Source organism: Geotrypetes seraphini, chromosome 2 (genome assembly GCF_902459505.1).
Source record: "Geotrypetes seraphini chromosome 2, aGeoSer1.1, whole genome shotgun sequence".
Taxonomy (NCBI): Eukaryota; Metazoa; Chordata; class Amphibia; order Gymnophiona; family Dermophiidae; genus Geotrypetes; species Geotrypetes seraphini.
In genome coordinates, this window is record NC_047085.1 from 308,607,069 (window position 1) to 308,629,042 (window position 21,974).

General features: G+C 45.6%; 1 protein-coding gene across 2 annotated transcripts in view; it reads left to right on the forward strand.

Annotated features, from left to right (window-relative positions):
* The window catches only part of NR1D2 (nuclear receptor subfamily 1 group D member 2), a 94,218-nt gene that overhangs the window by 59,765 nt on the left and 12,479 nt on the right, over positions 1-21,974 (forward strand). For both annotated transcript variants that reach the window (XM_033929954.1, XM_033929955.1), the window contains one exon: positions 11,119-11,329. In XM_033929954.1, coding sequence (XP_033785845.1) covers positions 11,119-11,329 — 211 coding nt within the window. The remainder of the gene's footprint in view (positions 1-11,118; positions 11,330-21,974) is intronic.

Genomic DNA, 21,974 nt, shown 5'->3' on the forward strand with positions numbered 1-21,974 from the left:
TCAGCTGGGGCAGTGAGTCCCATGGGGCCACCGGGGGGGGGGTTTCCCCCTCATTTTCTTTTTGCTTTGTGTAAAGCATATTTTGGCGGCCAGGGTTATCTGATTGTGTATCGGGGGGGGGGGTTCCTCCGCGCCCTCTGCTGTTTGGACCCCCTTAATTTTTTTTGTGTCCCCCCACTTCATCCAGGCACCTGCGTATGGACTCGAACTTGTCTGAGGAGAGTTTTATCTAATGCATGAGGACCTGGATCCTTGGGGAGACCTCCAGGATCCTCTCAAGGGGATGGCTGTTGGTACTGGGGACTTAGTTTTTTTCCGTCTACCAGCAAGGAGGCATTCATGGTGCACCTTTTTCAGAGGGACAAGCTCTCAGATCTGATTCAGCAGATCTCCTCAGTGTTGCGCTTTGAGGAGACACCATCTGAGACCCTGAATGTGGAGGACCCTCTTTTTTGGGGGATCTCCTTTGCTTCCCGCTCTTGTCTGATACATCCGTTTTTTCTGGACATTATCCTGGTGCAGTGGACTTTACCAGAAGTGTCTTTTTGGTTTGCGCACTCCTTGGCTTGTTTGTATCCCATCTCAGTGGGGGATAGGGCTACCTTAAAGTCGCCAGTGGTTGATTCGGTGGTCTCAGCTATGGCTATGCAGCATACTGTGCCAGTCGAGGGCAGTTTTGTCTTAATGGGACGAGGAGCATAAGTTGGAGTCCATTCTGCGGGACTGGTGGCTCGGGCCGTATTTCGGTGGGCCGAGCGGGTCCTTGACAGTGAGTCTGATGGTCAGGTGGCGAACATAAGAATTGCCGCTGCTGGGTCAGACCAGTGGTCCATCGTGCCCAGCAGTCTTCTCCCGCGGTGGCCCTTAAGTCTAGCCTTACCTGCGTACGTTCAGGTTCAGCAGGAACTTGTCTAACTTTGTCTTGAATCCCTGGAGGGTGTTTTCCCCTACAACAGCCTCTGGAAGAGCGAAGATTGAGATGGCTGCCTCTTTCCTCTCAGACATCCTCTGATTTCATGTGGACGTCTGCCAAATCCATGGCTGTGCATCGTACCTTCTAGCCTTGGACTTGGTCTATGGATGCGGTGTCCAACACTAAACTCACTAAATTTTTCTTTTTCAAGGGTCCTTGTTGTTTACAGAGGTTTTGGACAAATTAGTTAAAACTCTGACGGACTCTAAAGTGCCCCGCCTGCCTGAAGACTGTGCTTGCCAAGCTATTCGAGATGACACTGCTCGAGGGCATCGGCGAGATTTCCGCAGGTACCGTCCTGGGTGTGAGGCTGCTCCCTACCCAACATCATTTTGCCCGGGGTCGTTTCTTTAAACGAATGCAGTCCTGTCAGGGGGCCCATTGGGGGGTTGGAAATCCCTCCGCCGGTTCCCCCACTGTCCGTCCTGCCCAATGACAGTACCCGTGCCCCCTCTGGTTCCAGTGGGTGCTCGGCTGGAGGTGATTCGGGATGGTTCTACCCTGCAGTTTGCCCACTTCCTGCCAGATTATTTTCTAGCTTCTCCTTCCAGCGTGGAAGAAGCAGGTTTTTTGCCAGACACTTCAAAAATTGCTAGATCTCTAAGCTGTTGTTCTGGTTCCTCCTCAAGAGTGTGGCACCGTCAGATACTCAATTTACTTTGTGGTGCCCAAATTACAGGGGTCCTTTTGGCCCATCTTAGTTTTGAAGGGGGTCAACGAGGCTTTCAGAGTTCTGTCTTTTCACAGGAAAACACTGCAATCTGTCATTCTGGCGGTTCAGCTGGGGGATTATTTAACTTTTCTCGCCCTGTCGGAGGCCTACTTGCATATTCCAATTTGAGCCTCCCATCAGCGCTTCCTTCACTTTGCGATCTTGGATCAGTACTATCAGTTCTGTGCGCTTCCTTTGGGTCTGGCCACGGCTCCATGGACGTTCACCAAGGTTATGGTGGTCGTCGCAGCGGCCTTGCAGACAGAGGGTATTCTGGTGCATCCCTACCTGGATGACTGGTTGATTCGGGCGAAATCGTCTCAGTAGAGCACTCAGGTCACGGCTCGGGTGGTGGAGTTTCTGCAGTTGCTGGGATGGGTGGTCAACCTTTCCAAGAGTAGGTTGGCCCCATCTCAGCGCCTGGAGTATCTTGGGGTTCAGTTCGACACTTTCTTGGAGAAAGTTTTCCTCCCAGAGGCCCAGGTAAGCAAATTGCAATCTCATATTCGCCTGCTTATGGCATCCTGGTGTCTTCAGGCGCAGGATTTCCTCCAAGTCTTGGGGTCGATGGCTTCCCTAGACATAGTGAGGTGGGCTCGGGCCCACATGCATCCTCTTCAGTATGCTGTGCTTCGGAGGAGGTCGCCCCAGAGGCACAATCTGGATCTCCCTGTTCCTCTGAGGGGCTTGGCGCGCTGCAGTCTTTGTTGGTGGCTCCAGACCTCCCATCTTGTTCAAGGGACAAGTCTGGATCAGCCACAGTGGACGGTGCTTCTCACGGATGCCAGTCTCCTCGGTTGGGGAGCTCATTGTCTAGGTCACTCAGCTCAAGGCACCTGGTCCACAGAGGAGGCATCCTGGTTGATCAATGTTCTGGAGACCAGAGCTGTTCATATGGTGCCGTTAGCCTTCCGCTCCTTCTGGATGGGCACGTCAGTCCGGGTTCTGTCAGACAATGCTACGGCGGTGGCCTATGTCAATTGTCAGGGGGGCACTAAGAGCACTCAGGTGGTGCAGGTGGCTCTGCTCATGGTCTGGGCAGAGGCTCATCTTCAGGACATCTCGGCCTCCCACATAGCCGGAGTGGAGAATGTTCAAGCGGCTTTCCTCAGTCGTCACATGCTACATCCCAGAGAGTGGTGTCTAAGCCACATTGCCATTCAGTTGATAGTGCAGTCTTTGGGTCAGCCCCTCATGGACCTGATGGCTAAACACCCCACTTCTTCAGTCATCACAGAGACGGTCAGGCCGAGGGCCTGGATGCTCTGGTTCAACCATGACCAATGGAGGGGCTGTTGTATGTGTTCCCTCCATGGCCATTAGTGGGCAGAGTTCTTCTCCGCATTGTTCGTCACCGGGGCCTGGTGGTTCTGGTGGCTCCAGATTGGCCCCAACATCTGTGGTATGCAGATCTGGTGCGGCATCTGGTGTCGGATCCTCTTCCTCTGCCTCTTTCACCCAATCTTCTGACTCAGGGCCCCATTCCCATGTTCAATCCGACTCCCTTTTTTGTCTTACAGCTTGGCTTTTGAAAGGGAACGCTTAGGTCAGAAGGGGTATTCAGATAAAGTGATCTCCACTCTCTTGGGGTCCTGCAGACTTTCTCAGGCTTATGTGCGGGTTTGGCATATATTTGAGGAGTGGTATAAGGCGCAGGGAGTGGTCTCTTCTCGTGCTTCCCTGCCTAATAATAATAATTATTTTATTTTTATATACCCCATACCACAAACAGTTCTAAGCGGTTTACAAGGGAAGAGACTGTATACAGACAGCGACTTTACAGAGGCCTTTTGAAATTACATTGGCATGCTAAGTTTAGTCAGGTTTATCTGGAAGTGTTTTGGAAGTACATTAGGTTGAAGTGGGGTCAGAGAAATTTGTCAAAGAGATAAGTTTTTATTGACTTTCTAAACATTTGGTACGAAAGTGCATTTGAGATGAAGTTGGTTAAACATTTGCTCCATTTGCCTGCTTGGAATGATAGTGTTCTATCGAGGTATCTCTTGTAAGTGCAGCCTTTTAGGGATGGAAAAGCAAACAAGTAGGTACTGCATGTATTAGTTGTGCCTGGGAATTCGAATTGGTGAGACAGGATGGAGATGAACCTGTCATGATTTTGAAGCAAAGGCAAGCAAACTTAAAAATGACCCTTGCTTCCACAGGCAGCCAGTGTAGTTTTTTGTAATATGGGCTTACATGGTCTGATTTCTTGAGGCCATAAATGAGATGGACTGCAGCATTTTGGATGACTCTCAGTCGTTTGATGGTTTTCTTGAGAGATCTTTAATGTAAACCACTTGCATCCCATGTACTGACTAAACGTATCTTTATTGTAAACCGTTTCTATCCCTTTTACTGTCAAATGTATCTTTATTGTAAACCGCTTCGAACTTCACGGTATAGCGGTATATAAGAAATAAATTATTATTATTATTATCCCAAGTATATAATATTGCAGTAGTCTAAGGGATTGAACCAGCAGTCGAAAGGAAAAGAAATCGAAGTATTGTTTAATGGTGCGAAGTTTCCATAGAGTGAGAAAGCATTTTTTGACTTGAGCATTAGTGTGATCTTCAAACGTCAGGCTTCGGTCCAGGGTGACGCCAAGGATTTTGGTTGTGGGATTAATTGGATAATCTGATCCATTTAGTCTCAAGGAGGTGTTCACGATCTTGTTATTGGTACTTGCCAAGAAGTCTTGTTTTTTTCGGGATTCAGTTTTAGTTTGGAGTGCATAGACCAATGTTCTACCTTGGTAAGGACGGATTAGATGAATTGTTCTGTTTCTTGGGTCAATGAGGTTATGGGAATAATAACTGTTATATCATCCGTGTATATGTACGATTTCAGTTTTAAATCGGATAGCATATTTCCCAGTGACGCCATGTAGATATTGAAAAGTGAGGGGGAGAGTGGGGAGCCCTGTGGCACTCCACAGGGATTGGACCAAGCTTGAGAGTAGGTTCCTTCGCTGTAGACCTGGGGAAATCATGGAAATCCGACTGGATTCCGGCCCTCGAGGACCTGAGTTGCCTACCCCTACGCTAGAAGGACAAAAAGATGAACTGATTTTCTGATCTCCTGGGTCCTCTGCACTGTGACATTTCCGCCCTACGCGACGGTCATGTCAAAGTGAAACCCCGGTCTCAATCCTGTATTAGAGACCAGAGTCTGCCTAAGGACGATCAGGAATTAGATCCTGAAAACCGTGCTGCCTGTCCTGAGCCTTCTGAGCCGGAGCAATACCCAGAGTATAAGTTAACTCCACGGCCCAAGAGAAACCTGAGTCACACTAGGAGGTTAAACCAGGTTCCCAGTAGTATTCTGCCCGGCAACCTGGAGGGGAGCCCAAGAGCACACACACACACACACACACTGAGTGCAGGGCGTGGCCAAAAGCTTCTTAAACAGCTCTCCAGAGCATTAAGGGAGAGAGCACACCAGGAACTGGCAGAGAAGGTTCTCCGAGCCAGGCAAAGGCCAGACCCCGCTCCAGAACCTATGGAGTGCGAGGATTTCCTACCTCAAGAGCCAGCCGAGCAGCTGGGTATGGTGGAAAACATGGAACTGGATGAAGGGGGCATGCCTGAGACCGATACGGAGGAAGCCATGGATGTAGGCTTGGCAGCTTTCCACTAAGAGTTGCAGGTACGGAGCTGCATAAGAATAATAAGGGAAAAGATTAATGGAAAACTATTTTTGATGGGTTTTTTTTGTGTAAAGACAAGCCCAGAGCAGTGCTGCAGCAGTCTGATTAACTTACTGCACTACAGCTGTGCAGAGGCTCAGAGGAACTGGGGAAGGTTTGCTGGCTTGTGAAGCAGTTTCCCAATTAAGCCACCTAAGTTCTAAGGTCTCACAGAATTGGGGTAGGAACCCCGAAGAACCAAGGGTTGGGTTTCAGAGGGAGCTTATTGAAGCTAAATATTGAAAGGGGATCCAACAATTCTGTGGCCCAGCAGTGGGAAAGACTGTAAGCTAAATTAGTGCTGAAAGAACAGGAGCCTGCAGTGAGGCTGGAGTTTTTCTTTTGCTTTGCATGCTTAAGGTTTACTTTATGATAGAACCTGTAAATACCTGGTGAAGAAACCGGATTGTCTTGAATTGAAAGTCCAGGGTGCAAGCGCAATTCTTAAGGACTTCCTATGGGATTAATTTTGATGGGTTTCTTCAGAGACTGTGTTTCAATACAGGGAGAGCAGTAAAACCGGGACTGTGAATTTACCTGATAGCAACCCTGCTCTGCTTTCACAGAACTGAGTGTAAGACAAAAGTCTTTTATTGGTGGTTTTTTTTTTGAACAGGGAAACTTGGACTTTAATGATTCCTTATCTGAATTTTTGAGTTTTCTAATGATTGTGTGTTAGGTGATAAATTAAACTTGACACATTATTTTTGATTCAACTAGGCTCGCTGTGCTTTATTTGAGCGAAGCCTAGGGTATTGAGGAACCAGTGAGGTCTCCCCCTTTGGGAGCCCCGCCAGGGTTGTGCTACCCCCTATCGGTGGTCCTCCTTAATCTTACAGAGGCCCCGGCAGGTGACAGCACGTAGGCCCGAAAGACCCAACCAACATCCAGTTTGCACAGACAGATTTCTTGCAGGATGACCTGGACAAGGGCCTGCCTTGGTCTTCTCTCCGGGTTCAACTTGCGGCCCTGTCAGCCTTTCGTGGGTTATTACGGGATCAGCATTTAACTGTCATTCCTGATGTCGTTCGCTTCTTGTGGGCGGCCAAATTTCTCATTCCTCCCGTGCGACCATCTATTCCCTCTTGGGATTTGAATCTGGTTTTGTCTGGGCTGGTGTGCTCCCCATTTGACCCTTTGGGTGCCTGCTCGTTGAAGGATTTTACTCTTAAGGTGGTCTTCTTGGTGGCTATTACTTCTGCTAGTCATGTTTCGGAGCTGTAGGCTCTCTTGTAGGTCTCCCTTCCTGGAGTTTTCTAGGGAGCAGATCCTTTTCTTGTCACTCAGTCAGTGGTCCTCCCAGTGCTAGGTAGTCGAGAGGGTTCTTCTGAGCAGAAACAGTTGCGCAAACTGGATGTTGGTTGAGTCTTTCGGGCCTACGTGCGGAGGACCCAAGAGATCAGAAAATCCTTCTAGCGCAGGGGTGGGCAACTCCGGTCCTTGAGGGCCAGAATCCAGTCGGGTTTCCATGATTTCCCCAATGAATATTCATGAGATCTATTTACATAGTCATTGGGGAAATCCTGAAAACCCGACTGGATTCTAGCCCTCGAGGACTAGAGTTCTAGTGGGTCCTTGTAAGGGGGATGGCGTTTCCAAGGCTCCCATTGCACGCTGGATCAAGGAGACTATTGCTTCAGAAAAAAAAGCCTATTCCAGAATTTCTCAAGGCTTATTCCACTTGGAGTTAGGCCGCTTCTTGGGCTGAGTCTTCGCTGGTGCCTCCAGTGGATATTTGTAACGCTGCTGTGTGGTCTTCCTTGCATTCCTTTGACAGACACTACTGTGTGGACGTTCAGGTGCGTCGGGACGCGGTGTTCACTGAGTGTGTTCTGGTGTCAACCCTTCGGGGGTCCCACCCATGATATGGACTACTTTGGTACGTCCCGCTTGTAAGATTAACCTATGCCGGTCTGGAGAGTTGCTTAAGAAGGAGAAATTAGGTTCTTACCTGCTAATTTACTTTCTTTTTAGCCTCTCCAGACCGGCATAGGACCCCACCCTGTATCTTATCGTGTTGTTCTTGTGGGTGTTGCGTATGCAGGTTTTGGTTTTCTGCGGGTTCTAGCATTTTTCTAGGGCCGGGGAGATTAAGAATAGCGGCTATGACTTAGCTGGCGAGCTGTGGGGACCTTTGTTATTTGCATTTGTTCCTTTGCATTTTCCAACAGCATTCCTGTTTTTATTTGTTGATATTCCTGTTCGGAGTCCTGTTTGTTTTCTGTGTATAGTTCTTAGTTCTGCTTGGCTATTCAGCAGACTGAAGTAGTTAGGGAGGGGGTCACATGATATGTACAGTTCCAAAGTTTTGTCTGTCTCCACCTACTGGTCATGATAAGCTATAATCCGCTTGTAAGATTAACCTATGCCGGTTTGGAGAGGCTAAAAGAAAGTAAATTAGCAGGTAAGAATCTAATTTCTCCTTTCTGTGGATAACACTATCATCCTCCCTGTCTCGTCAGCTCGCAACCTTAGAGTGATCTTTGACTCCTCTCATAAGAACATAAGGATTGCCTAACTTCTAATAATTTAATAATCTCTGATTTTTTTTTCTCTGTTTGTTCTCCATATACTCTAACTTTTTCAGGCTAAAGATCCTTTCTTTAATAATCTCAGTCTCCAATTATTTTATTTAGGAAATTTGCTCCTCATGTTTTTTAATAGTTACAGATTGTTCCCTTAGAATTACTCCTTGTGCATTAACCTGGGAGCTAATAGTAGCACAGTAGGAACGCACTATAGTAACAGTTTTTCTAAGGTTGGAGTCTATAGTGGCTATGACCTTCCACAGGTCATCCATACTGACTTTATCAGGCTTAATAATCTCCCCAAACTGTTCAAATGAAGCAGGTAAGATCTTACCCATTTCTACATTGGGCATCGCTGGTCCTAATTCAGTAGGAGCTTGTCTTCCCTTCTCCTCTGCTCCCTCCTTTCCTCCGGGGCTTAGCAGCTGCACACTCTCCTGGAACAGCTGGTCCACCTCCTCCAGTGTAGAAAATCCTGCTCCCAGACTGGGAAGGAGCCTGTCTCTGGATCGTGCTCAAAGAAGCGCGATCCTCACTAAGGTCTGCCAATTCACTCAGCTTTCCTCCCGAAGTCTGAGGAGCCTTCGTTGGCTGGCACATCGATCTGACGTCCAGCATTGTCTGGATCATCGGCCTGGAGCTTGCGACTGCCGGAGGTCCGGGCCGCATTGCTTCCTTCCTTTTGCCCATCGCTATGGAAATTTGGTCTGTGCAACAAGAACATCACGTCACCGAAGATGAAATGGCAAGTGGTTTAACAAACCTCTGGAAAACTGCCACGAGGGTAAGATTCAAACGGCGGTAGCGCGGAGTTCAGTGCTACACACCTATCCTAGTTGCCATCTTGGATCCCATCAAGCAGAATCATTATTTTTAATGTCAGCATTTGTGTATGCCTACATCAGTATGCCATACATACCTCATGTTTTTTATTCAATTTAGGTTTTATCACTAATTTATGATTTCACAATCTCAAATCATATAACCTTCCCAGGTATGTTCCTTGTTTACATCGTGACTCATGTTTTTAGTATGATTCATTCCTACACATACATACATACACATGTTTTATCTGACTAATGTTGGGTTTCATTATTCTTCTTTTATTCTAACTCATTGTATTTCACTCTTTTTTTTTTTTTTTTTTTTTGTTCTGCGCATATTAACGTTTTCACAGTTCAATTATTCATATGTCTTAATTTCATTGCCTATAATTCTATGGGCTCCTTTTACTAAGGTGCACTAGCGCTTTTAGCGCACGCACAAGATTAGCGCACGCTAGCTGAAAAAGTGTTGCCTGCTTAAAAGGAGGCGGTAGTGGCTAGCGCACGCGGCAATGTAGCACGCGCTATTCGCGCGTTAAGGCCCTAACGCACCTTTGTAAAAGAAGCCCTATGTTTTTCTCATAGTTTCATTGGTTCATCTTAAAGTTTATTCATCCAAATGTTATTCCATGTTTTACAGTTTTATATGCAAACAATTTTTGATGACAATGCAATAATTCAGCAATAAAGATATAACAATACAAACATTATCCCTCCCCATCAACCAGAAACTATCCTTACAGTTTCAACTGAATGTCAATCAATGTTTTTATAGTTTTATGATGTTCATTTTCTCATATATTTTTTTATTTATTTATTTTAGTTGTTCTTTGTCCCTTGAAGGCAGTTTTTCTGCCAAAACTTGGATCCCTGTTGGGACTATATTTGCTGATTTTTATATAAATAAAGTTTGCCTTGGTTGGACTAGGACATCAGCCTTGCCTTTCTTCCTTTTGTGCAGTAATTTGCCTAGCCATTCCAGCAGTGGAATAGAGCTAGGACTGAGGAAGGGAAGAACAAAAGTTAACAAATTCATCTTCTCTCACTGAAGTGATATACAAGGCAGATATAGGAAAACAAGAATTAAAAAACAAAACAAAACTGTAAACAAATGGAGAGCTCTGCTTTCATATGTCACAAGGTCAACAGAATTGATTCTGTTTTAAATTAGATAATGGAATGGCATAAACTCCCAAAGTTTATTTTTAAATGCCCTTTTTAAGTGGTGACTATCAAGTGGGTTTTTTATCAATGCCAGCTTCAGTTTTTAAAAAAAATTCATATATTCAGTGCCACTGGCTGATAGATGGCTAGGCCACTTGTATTTAGCAGATCAAAAGTACTAGGGCAGTTTGAAAAGTTTGGTATACAAAACAAATATTTTTTAAAATTTGACAATTTATATTTCTGATGGAATGGAAAAACTAGACACTCACTGGACTATGTTGAAAAATACAATTTTTTTAAAATGTTTGTTTAACATTTTTTACTGAACTTTTCAAACCACCCTCGTACAATACTTAGGTTGACTGTACAATAATTGAATATTGCCATAGACAGCTAATATATATCAGAATGATCCGATTTATCGCAGCCATTTCATTATGGGTCATTTCATCATGGCCGCAATGAATCGTACTCTCCACGATGGCCATGGAAAATCGTGCCTCTCCTTCTCCCCCACTCTGCCAGCGCCTCTTCTCTTTTCCGCCCCCTCCCTCCACCAGTGCCTCCTCTCCTCCCCCCTCCTAAAGATGCCTCTCTTCTTTTCCCACCCCCACCGGTGCCTTTTCACCTCTCTGCCCCCCCCCACACACACACACATACCTCTTGAAAAGTTTGCTGGCGCAAGAAGCATCTTCCACCCCTCGCTGAGCTGGCTTTGGCTCCCTTCTGACATCACTTCCTAGTCGTGGGACCAGGACGTGACGTCAGAAGGAAGATCAGGCTAGTGTGAACAAGAGGTGTAAGATGCTGCTTGTGCCAGCAAACTTCTCAAAAGTTATGCAGATCGGGGGAGTGCTCTTATTTGTGGGGGGCGCTTCTACTTTGGGGGTGTGGGGAGGCATAGCCCCCTCACAAGAGGTCAGGTGTAGCTAATTCATAGAAACATGATGGCAGATAAAGGCCAAATGCCCATCCAGTCTGTCCATTTGCAGTAACCATTATCTATTCAGCAATGAAATGGCTATGATGAATCGTTCTAGATACAATATATATAAGGTTTCTTCACAGAATGATATATTTAACTGTATCTGGGAACACATGACTAAAATCACCAGACTTTAGTTATGTTTTCCTATAGAAAGACCACCTGCAGTTCTTGATCTGGTGTACTTGATGATCATCCTATAAAATAAATTTTATTCGTACTTTTTGTTTTCTTTCACCAGGTTTTAATGGTGCGATTTGCGTCGCTGTTTGATGTAAAGGAACGTACTGTCACCTTTCTAAGTGGAAAGAAGTACAGTGTGGATGATTTGCGCTCTATGGGAGCTGGGGATCTGCTGAACTCAATGTTTGAATTTAGCGAGAAACTCAATGCCTTGCAACTTAGTGAGGAGGAGATGAGTCTCTTCACAGCAGTTGTCCTGGTATCTGCTGGTAAGGAAAGAAAGTTAACCTGATATGCACTCCGCAGTCTGCATGCTTTTGCTTGGCGAAGAGATGAGGGTTGCAGAGTGCAAAACTCAGCAGACGGGTAAACAAAATGTATCAGTTGTTTGGAAACTAATACTTCAATAATGATTCAAGAAATGGGTGAAAAATACCATATTTGTTGCATGTTAAGGGACTTGCTTATTATGCATTATTTGCTGTGGCTTCCATTATTTGCATTAGGCCCTAGTCACTCAAGTTAACCACATACTGAAGTTTCATAAGTAAAATGCAGATGTAGAACAGCTAGAGTTACTAATGTGATCTAGCTAGCATGTGCTAATGTCAGTACACCTTGTGTCATAGCAATTCAATTTTATGCAGCAGGACTTCATGCTAGGAAATGAGAAACATTCAGAAAGGTTACTTTTATTCCATTAGGTTTTATTTCTTTTAAAATTGTGGTGTGTTTCTAAAGACCCACCACACAAAAGAAAGGATGTAATGGTTTGTCTTGCACAATGTTAATAAAGTCCACAGAAAAAGGTAAGAAAGATGTCAATTCCAGTAATGCATTGAAAAAGACTTTATTATATAAGTCTCAAAAAGGAACCAAGTTTTGAAGCATCGATTGCCTTCTTTAGGTAACAATAAATAACACTATTCAAAACAAATGGAAAGTGTAAAAACACAATAAAAATCTTGTGCTCAACATTGAAACTACATATGCAAAAAAAATTGTAAAGAGCAAATAATTGTGTAAACATGACCAGTTATTTGCTCTTTACAATTTACTTTTACCTATGCATTTTTCATGTTCAGCTCCTCCTCCTTCACCAGTGGAGTATAGCGCCCTCATCAGTTTTTCCTTCTGAAAGCAATGGCCTAGTGGTTACAGCTACAGCCTCAGCATCTTGAGGTTGTGGGTTCAAACCCCATGCTGCTTCTTGTGACCCTGAGGCAGTGGAGGATTGAGTGACTTGCTCAGGGTTACAAGGAGCTGCATGGGGTTTGAACCCAAAACCTCAGGATGCTGAGATATAGTGGGTATAGGTATCTGACAGCAGTGAGGGGGAGTTAAGAGTTGAAAGCAGTTTCAAAAAAGTGGGCCTTTAGCTTGGATTTGAACACTGCCAGGGACGAAACACTACATATTGATTCAGGCAATCTGTTCCAGGCATACGGCGCCACAAAAAAGAAGGGACAGAGTCTGGAGTTGGCAGTGGAAGAGAAAGGTACAGATAAGAGGGACTTCCCTGATGAGCGGAGATCACGGGGGATGGAACATAGGGGGAGATAGTGAGGAGAGATATTTGGGGGCTTCAGAGCGAACGCACTTGTAGGTCAGCAAGAGGAGTTTAAATTGTATTCGGAAATGGACAGGGAGCCAATGAAGCAAGAAGAAGGGTAACGTGAGAATAGCAGCACTCATGGAATATGAGTCGTGCAGCACATTTTGAACGGATTGAAGAAGCGAGAAACAGGTGTGCAGGAGGCCTCAGAAGTATGTTGCCGTAGTCTTAAGCGCAAGGTGACGAGAGCATGGACAAGGGTTTTGGTTGTGTGTTCAGAGAGAAGAGGACGGATTTTAGTATAGAGGAGGAAGCAACAGGATTTGGTGGTCTGTTGGATCTGAGCAGAGAAGGAGAGAGAGGAGTCAAAGATCATCCCATGGTTGCGAGCCAACGAGACGGGGAGGAGGATAGCATTGTCCACAGAGACAGAACAGTGAAAGAGGGGAGGTGGGTTTTGGGGGAAGATAAGGAGTTCAGTTTTAGCCATATTCAGTTTGAGATGGCAGTGAGACATCCAAGTGGATGTTGAACAGGCAGGCTGAAATTTGGGCCTGAACTCCCGCAGAGATATCCTGTGTGGAGAGGTAGATCTGGGAGTCATCAGCATAGAGGTGATATTGAAAACCATGAGAGGAGATCAGCGTACCAAGAGAGGGTATATAGGGAAAAGAGGAAGAGGGCCCAGGATAGAGTCTTGGAGTACGCCAATAGACAGTGGGATGGCAGTGGAGGAGGATCCACCGTAACATACGCTGAAAGTACGACGAGAGAGATAGGAAGAAAACCAAGCGAGAGCAGAACCCTGGAATCCCAGCGAGGACAATGTGTCAAGAAAGAGGCAGTGATCAACAGTGAAAAAGGCAGCAGACAGATCAAGAAGAATGAGGATAGAGTAGAGTCCATTGAATTTGGCCAGGAACAGGTTGTTAGATACTTTAGCAAGGGCAGTTTCTGTAGAGTGGAGAGGGTGAAAGCCCGATTGAAGCAGGTCAAGAATATTATGAGAAGAAAGGCAGTCCAGGCAATGACAGTGAAAAGCACGTTCGAGTAGTTTGGATAGGAAGGGGAGGTGGGAGATAGGACGGTAGTTGGAGGGGGACGTAGGGTCTGGTGAATGCTTTTTAAGGAGGGGCGTAACTACAGCACGTTTGAAGACATCAGGTGGAGAGTGAAAAGTTGAGGATGAGGCAGATGAGAAGGATCACAGCGAGAGCGATGGATCCGAGTAGGCAGGTAGGAATCAGATCAGAGGAACAGGTGGTGTGTTTGGAGGAGGAGAGAAGGTGAGAATTTTCTCTTCCATAACTTCAGAAAAGGAAGAAAGGGTCGTAAGGGTTGTCGAAGGGAAGTCGACAGAGCAGACAGCCTGAAGGGGTGGATCTTGTGAATCTTGTCGCGGAAGAACTCTGCCATCGTCTGGAGGAACTCGGAACAGTACAAGAGTTGGGATATAAATCTGGGGAGATAGGACAAGTAGAGCTGCTTAAAATGGGGAATGATGCTCATACAAGGGCAATCTTGTGTGCGAACGCAGTTGCTAGCATCTGTGCTATGGGAAGAAATGTAAGAGTAGTAAGAGATCTGAGAATGGAGTATAGTAGTGAAGTATTGCGAGCTTTGGCAATATGGTTGGAAGAGTGCTTCTTCTTAGTTGACTGGATCAGAGACTTAGATCAAATAGCTCATTCCTTGAATTAGGGCAGAGGAAGAGAGTGAATAATGCCATCTCCATTGGCATTCTGTAGATTGTAGTTGATATTTGAGAAGCTGAAACTGGACCGTACCACAGATTGTTGTTCTTAGTGGTAGACAGGCGGGATAATGTTAGTGGGCAACCTTATCTAGCTTTAATCGAAATGAAGCATCCCATTGTTGAGTCTGATTTTCAAATGCAAATTTAGCAAAGGTGTCGTAGGTTTAGGTCAGAGGTGTCCAACCTTTTGGCTTCCCTTGGCCACATGGGCTGAAAAAAAAATTTTCTGGGGCCGCACAAACACTAACAATAGCTGATGAGCCAAAAAAAGGTTGAGCAGGTCCCAAGTTTGCAATCACTAATATAGAAGATGTACGTATCTAATAATAAACCTTCATTAAAGGGACACTGAGGAGAAGAACCCAAAAAAGCAGCAATACTTACCCTGACTGAGTGATCCTCCACGTACACCACTGAGAGTAAGAGCAGCCACAGGCTACCGTAACCCCATTCTGATGAGCAGGTATGCGTGCTCCTAGTTCTCCCATTCACTTCTATTACAGCTATGGTGAGCCTCCTCAGAGGTGACTTCATCAGAGTGGGGATGTTGAATCAGCTGTCAGCTGTGCGCATGGAGGATCGTTTAATCATGGTAAATATTACTGCTTTTATGGGCCTCCCACTTTGAGCTTAGGCTCCTTCAAAATGAATATCTCCCCTGCTGTAGCTGGTAGGGATCCCCAAGCCTCACCAACTAACAGCCACCTCCTCCCCTCCAACTTCCCAAGTTCTGCAGCTGGCAGCAATATTGCAGAGCTGCTGTCTTCCCACCTCTCTGCCCCCACCCCCTTCGGCTTTCATGCATGCATGAAAGCAGGGGCGGTTTGAGGATATTGCCATTGGCTGCAAAGCTTGGAGATTTTGAGTTGCCAGACTAGAGGAAGATGTCTTCAGTTGGCAGGGCTTGGGAATCCCCACTAGCTCAAGTATTTATAAATTGCACTCATGCAGGGAGAAACTTTGGTGCCCATCCACTAATTTCGTGCTCCAGGCCCTCCCCCAAATTAGCTGTATATGACTAAGCCACTGAATACAAAAATAATTGTGATGCACATATCCCAAAGCTAACATTTTCCAGTTAATAAATTCAAAATAAAACAATTTTTTTCTACCTTGTTGTCTGGATGTTTTGTTTTTCCATTATCTTGGTCCCAGTTTCTCTTAATTCTTTTTCTCTATCTTCAACTAATTCTCTTTCCAGTGCCTGCTGTCCATTTTTTTCTCCTCTTCTCTCGTTCCATTTCCTTCTTATGCATTTCTCCAACATATTGATTTTTCTCTTTCAGCTTTTTTAATTTTTTCTTTTCTGCCTCTGTCCACTCAAATCTTGCCTTCTTTCTCACCCTTCTTCTTTTTAAATGTTCTGCTATCTTTCAGTTCTCCATCTTATCTCAGTTTCTAGCTCTCCCATTTTCCATCTCACTCCTTTCCCAGCTTCCTATTCCCTTCTATCTACTCCCCATTACCACATTTCTACCACTGTACTCACTGCTCTCTCACTTATCTTGTCATCTCCATTTTGACCTCATCCACATGGCTCACCACTTTCAGAATCCCCCTCCCTCTCTCCACTGGTCAGGCTATAACTCCCTGTCCCTTTCTTTCCATCCCCTAGCACCATTTTATACCAGCTCTCTTCCCTCCTGCCCTTCCATGGTTCCATCTCTCCTCCTCTTATCTCCATGGTCCAACATTTTACTCCCTCTCTTTTCTGTTTTTCTTCTTCCCTCCCCCCTTGATGCTGAACACTGAAATGGAGGAAAAAAAGAGAGATGCTTGCTGCATCTTTCTGCCTTCCATCCACAGGCCTAACATTTCTCCCTCCCATCCCCAGATCCAACTTCTCTCCCTTTCTCTTCCCAACTGCCCCCATCCCATCTCTCCCCCTGACTGCCTGATTCCTTTCCCCAGGTCCATTTCTTTCTTTCTCTTCCCAACAGTTCTCCCTTCAAGTATCTCTTTCCCTCTTCAAGTATCTCTTTTCCCACTACCCCAGGTCCAACTTCTTTCCCTTCAGACCATTGCCTACCATCTCTCTCTGTCCTCTGTTTCTGGTCCCATAAGCTCTCCCACCAGGCCCAATCTGGCACTTCTTTTAATACCCTGTCCCCCCTCAAAAAAAAAAAAAGTCTAGGAGGCTTCCTCAGCCCAGCATGTTCTCCCCTTTCTCTCTGCGCCCATACATCTCTACCTCATTCCTCTCTCACCACCATGTCCAATAATTCTCTCTCTGTCTCCGTCCCTCCTCTCTCTGCCCAACAGTTCTCCTCTTTCTTTATCTCCCCAATTGCACCATCTCTTTCCCTCTCTCAGACACCCAATTATCCCTTTCAGTTATCTCCCTCACCTCTGCATATCTTTCCTTCACTCCCTTCATTCTTTCATCTTATGGCTCATGCTCCCCTCTATCTTTCCCTTCATTCTGTCTCCTTCATTGCTGCCCCCAGCTCTCTCTGCCTTCTCCTGAAGGGCTACTCGCTGCTGGTGTCTGTAACTTCCAGTTCCTAACCCATTGATTTTAAAGATTATTTTAGCACAGGGGAAGAGCTTGGATCTTTATGAGACTGGAGAAGAGAAGTCTCCTTCCATAAACTGTCTATCCTGTGTCTCTTCTCTCCTTTGTATATGATTCATTTCAGCTTCACCCCTCTCCATTTTTCTGTCTCCGCCCCTTCCCTATGCTCTGGCATCTCTTTCTTCTCCTTTCCTTCCTTCCTAACCATTCCACCCTGTGGTCTGGCATCTCTCCTCTCCTTCCAACTCCCCCTCCATTATCTGGCATCCCCTCTCCTTCCTTTCTCTCCCTCCCTCCCTCCTTCCTTCCTTCCCCCTGGCCTGGCATCTGTCTCCTTCTCTCCCCCCCATGCCCTGGCTCTCTTCCTTCCCTTCCATGGTATGGTATCTCTCTCCCATGGACTTGGCATCTCTCATTCCTCTCCCTTTTCCTTCTCCCTCTTTCCCTCTCTCTCCCCAATTGAGTGCAGCAGCAGCATTTCTCCCCTCTCCCCCCTCACACACCCATTAGCAGTGCAGTATTCACCCCCCGATTACCCCTCCTGGCCAAAGTGAAGCATTTGCTTAATACTACTGATCCCTTACCCGTTCTCCAGCCGGGTCATGCATAGCACTGAGTTGTAGGCCTTGTTCATGGAGCAGCGCTGTAGGTTCCATGTGGCCACGCGCAGCAAGGGTCGGCACTTGTGCACGCTGGGGAAGGGCTCAAGGGGCGCATGCACTACCTGCTGCTGCCCCGGGCCGCCGGCAGGGAGCTCAAGCTCTTCACTCTGCAGACTCAGCGCGCCATGGCCGGCTCACCCCCGGCAGGGTCATCAGCTCCTTCTCAGTGGCTGCGTTGATGTTCAGTCATTCTGGGCTCACCAGGATCTGGCTAAAGTTGCAGGTAGTGCTGAACTTGCGGCTCTTGGAACAAAAGTCTGAAGGGTCTTGGGGAATGGAGCATTGGCAGCACAGGGTGCTGGCCATTTTTTTTTTTTTTTAAGTTATTGATGCTTCCAATGATGTTTAAGTGCCTGCAGCATGCGCTCAAAGCCGCGGGCAGCAGCTTCCACGTGTCTCCTGCGGCTGATCTGGAAGTGTTCCCTTCAATGTCGCAATGTCAGAGGGAACACTTCCAAGTCAGCAGCAAAAGGCACATAGGATCCCCTGCTCGTGGCTTTGAACAAATGCTGCATCAAGATGGAGGATGGAGCCAGCAAGACTGAAAAACACCCGGGGGCGGCAGAAGAAAACACCGCATCACCCTCGAGCGTGAGCGGGGCCGCACATAATACTTCACGGGGCTGCATGCGGGCTGCAGGTTGGACACCCCTGGTTTAGATCCGAAATAGAGGCATCAGTCAGTTTACTAAGCTCTATGATGCATTGAAGTGGTGTGACTAGATGTATGGATATCAATAGCAAGGTAGAAGAAAGTAATTAGGGAGTGATCTACCCAGGGAAGGGCAGTAATTGTAAGTGAAATTTACCCACAGAAATGGATGTGTGTAGAAATCATCTAGAAATTAATCAATTGAATCAATCTTTTGTTTAACAAAAACCTCCAGTGGACTCCATTATTTCTTTAAACCTTTTGTTATTTCCCAATTGTTCTGCATTCATTCTTTCATACCTATAATACAAAGTGTTTCCCACCAAAAAGAAAAAATTTAATCTATCCCAATTCTTCCAGTTTCTAGTTATGAATTGCATGGCTACCCCTGTCATAATCAGAAGAAGTCTACTTTTATGTGTGTCGATTGGATTCCTACATTTCAACATATCCCAAATAGAACCAAGTCGTAAGACAATGGTATAGGGACATCGAGTACCATATTAATTTTCCCCCATATTGATTTCCAAAAATTAAGTATCAATGGAAAATAAAATAACAAATGATCCAGTGTCCCTACTTCATTATGCCAGCATCTATTAGACTTTGAACTATCCAACTTTTGTAAACGAACTGGGGTCCAAAAAATTCTATATAACAAAAAGAACCAAGTTTGTCTCATAGATGCTGATGCTGTACATCTCATTCTCCAAGTCCAAATCCGTGGCCATTGCGTAGCAGAAATAAGCTGCTTTGTTTCTATACTCCAAATGTCGCTTAAACTATTTTTAGGTTTTTTCACCAAATATTCAGATATTATTTTGTACTATTTAGCGGCCTGATGCCCTTGAAAATCTGTCTGAAAACATAGACCCGGCAAACTATACTGATTTTTTAAGTTGCGCCAGTCAGTAACATAGAAACATAGAAAACAGCTAACGTCGTTCCTCTGCACAAAAAGGGTTGCAGAGCAGAGGCTGCGAATTACAGACCATTAAGTCTCACATCAATAGTGTGTAAACTCATGGAAACACTACTTAAACGTAAGTTAGACATGATCTTGGAGGAGGGGAATCTGAGGGATCCCAATCAACATGGATTCACTAGGGGTAGGTCATGCCAATCCAATCTCATCGGCTTCTTTGATTGAGTAACAAGGAAGATGGACTCCGGGGAGTCTCTGGACATATTATACTTGGATTTTAGTAAAGCTTTTGACAGTGTCCCACACTGCAGGCTTCTAAACAAGATGAAATCAATGGGGTTAGGTGAGACACTAACTACATGGGTCATTGATTGGCTGAGTGGTAGACTTCAGAGGGTGGTGGTCAACGGCACCTTCTCTGAAACATTGGAAGTGACCAGCGGAGTGCCATAGGGCTCAGTCCTGGGTCCATTCCTTTTTAACATATTCATAAGGGACTTGACACGAGGGCTTCAGGGTAAAGTAACATTATTCACCGATGATGTCAAAATATGCAATACAGTAAGGGAAAGTAATTTGCAGGATTGTATGACGCAGGACCTGCTTATGTTGGAGAGCTGGTCCTCGACATGGCAGCTGGGCTTCAACGCTAAGAAATGCAAGGTCATGCACCTCGGTAGCAGAAATCCGTGCAAAACTTACACCTTAAATGGAGAAACATTAGCTAGGACGACAGTAGAACGAGACTTGGGAGTGATCATCAGTGCAGACATGAAGGCTGCAAAACAGGTAGAGAAAGCATCATCCAAGGCAAGACAAATGATGGGATGTATCAATAGAAGTTTCGTCAGCAGGAAGCCTGAGGTCATAATGCCACTGTACAGAACCATGGTGAGACCTCATCTGGAGTACTGTGGGCAGTTCTGGAGGCCACATTACCGCAAAGATGTGCTTAGAGTCGAGTCGGTTCAGCGGATGGCCACTAGGAATATCTCGGGGCTCAAGGGTCTCTCGTACGAAGAGAGACTGAACAAATTGCAGCTCTACACTCTGGAGGAATGCAGGGAGAGGGGGGACATGATTGAGACGTTTAAATACATCACAGGTCTTGTCGAGGTGGAAGATGACATTTTCCTACTCAAGGGACCCTCGGCCACAAGAGGGCATCCGCTCAAACTCAGAGGAGGGAAATTTAAGGGTGACACCAGGAAGTATTTCTTCACGGAAAGAGTGGTGGGTCACTGGAACAAGCTTCCGGAGCAGGTGGCCAAGGCCACCAGCATGCTTGACTTTAAGAATAAATGGGACATCTACGTGGGATCCCTACAGAGGCCTAGTAAGGCACTCAGACTTGCTGGGGTGGGTCAGTAGAGTGGGCAGACTTGGTGGGCTATAGCCCATTTCTGCCGTCATCTTTCTATGTTTCTATGTTTAGATGACAGCAGATAAAGACCCGAATGGTTCATCCAGTCTGCCTAACCTGATTCAATTTAAATTTTTTAATTTTTTTCTTAGCTATTTCTGGGCAAGAATCCAAAGCTCTACCCGGTACTGTGCTTGGGTTCCAACTGCCGAAATCTCCGTTAAAACCTACTCCAGCCCATCTACACCCTCCAAGCCACTGAAGCCCTCCCCAGCCCATCCCCCACCAAACAGCCATACACAGACACAAACCGTGCAAGTCTGCCCAATACTGGCCTTAGTTCAATATTTAATATTATTTTCTGATTCTAGATCCTCTGTGTTCATCCCACGCTTCTTTGAACTCAGTCACAGTTTTACTCTCCACCACCTCTCTCGGGAGCGCATTCCAGGCATCCATCACCCTCTCCGTAAAGTAGAACTTCCTAACATTGCCTTTGAATCTACCACCCCTCAACCTCAAATTATGTCCTCTGGTTTTACCATTTTCCTTTCTCTGGAAAAGATTTTGTTCTACATTAATACGTCTGAATCATATCTCCCCTGTCCCTCCTTTCCTCTAGGGTATACATATTCAGGGCTTCCAGTCTCTCCTCATACGTCTTCTGGCGCAAGTCTCCTATCATTTTCGTCACCCTCCTCTGGACCGCTTCAAGTCTTCTTATGTCCTTCGCCAGATACGGTCTCCAAAACTGAACACAATACTCCCAAGTGGGGCCTTACCAATGACCTGTACAGGGGCATCAACACCTTCTTCCTTCTACTGGCTACGCCTCTCTTTATACAGCCCAGCATCATTCTAGCAGCAGCCACTGCCTTGTCACACAGTTTTTTCGCCTTTAGAGCTTCGGACACTTATCACCCCAAGGTCCCTCTCCCCATCCTTGCATATCAGCTTCTCACCTCCCAGCATATACGGGTTCTTCCGATTATTAATCCCCAGATGCATTACTCTGCATTTCTTTGCATTGAATTTTAGTTGCCAGGCATTAGACCATTCCTCTAACTTTTGCAGATCCTTTTTCATATTTTCCACTCCCTCTTTGGTGTCTACTCTGTTACAAATCTTGGTATCATCTGCAAAAAGACACACTTTTCCTTCTAACCCTTCAGGGAACCCTTTCTGAATGGCCTGCTTTAACTGCAACAATTTATAACCTTGAGACTTTGATATATCAAATGATTCTTGTAATTGTAATAAATTAACCAATTTCCATTCAGAATTACATCATCTAGAGTATGAATGCCTGCCTGCAGCCAATGTTTCCAGAGGATTGTAGACTCGCCGATTTGTATCTTGGAATTCAACCATAGGGATTGACACCTAGATTGTTGTATTGGAACAGGAGTTAAGGCATCTATAACGTCACCCAGGTTGAATAAAAAATATTGTCCTTGTACATTTTTGGAAGCTTGATACTCAAAAT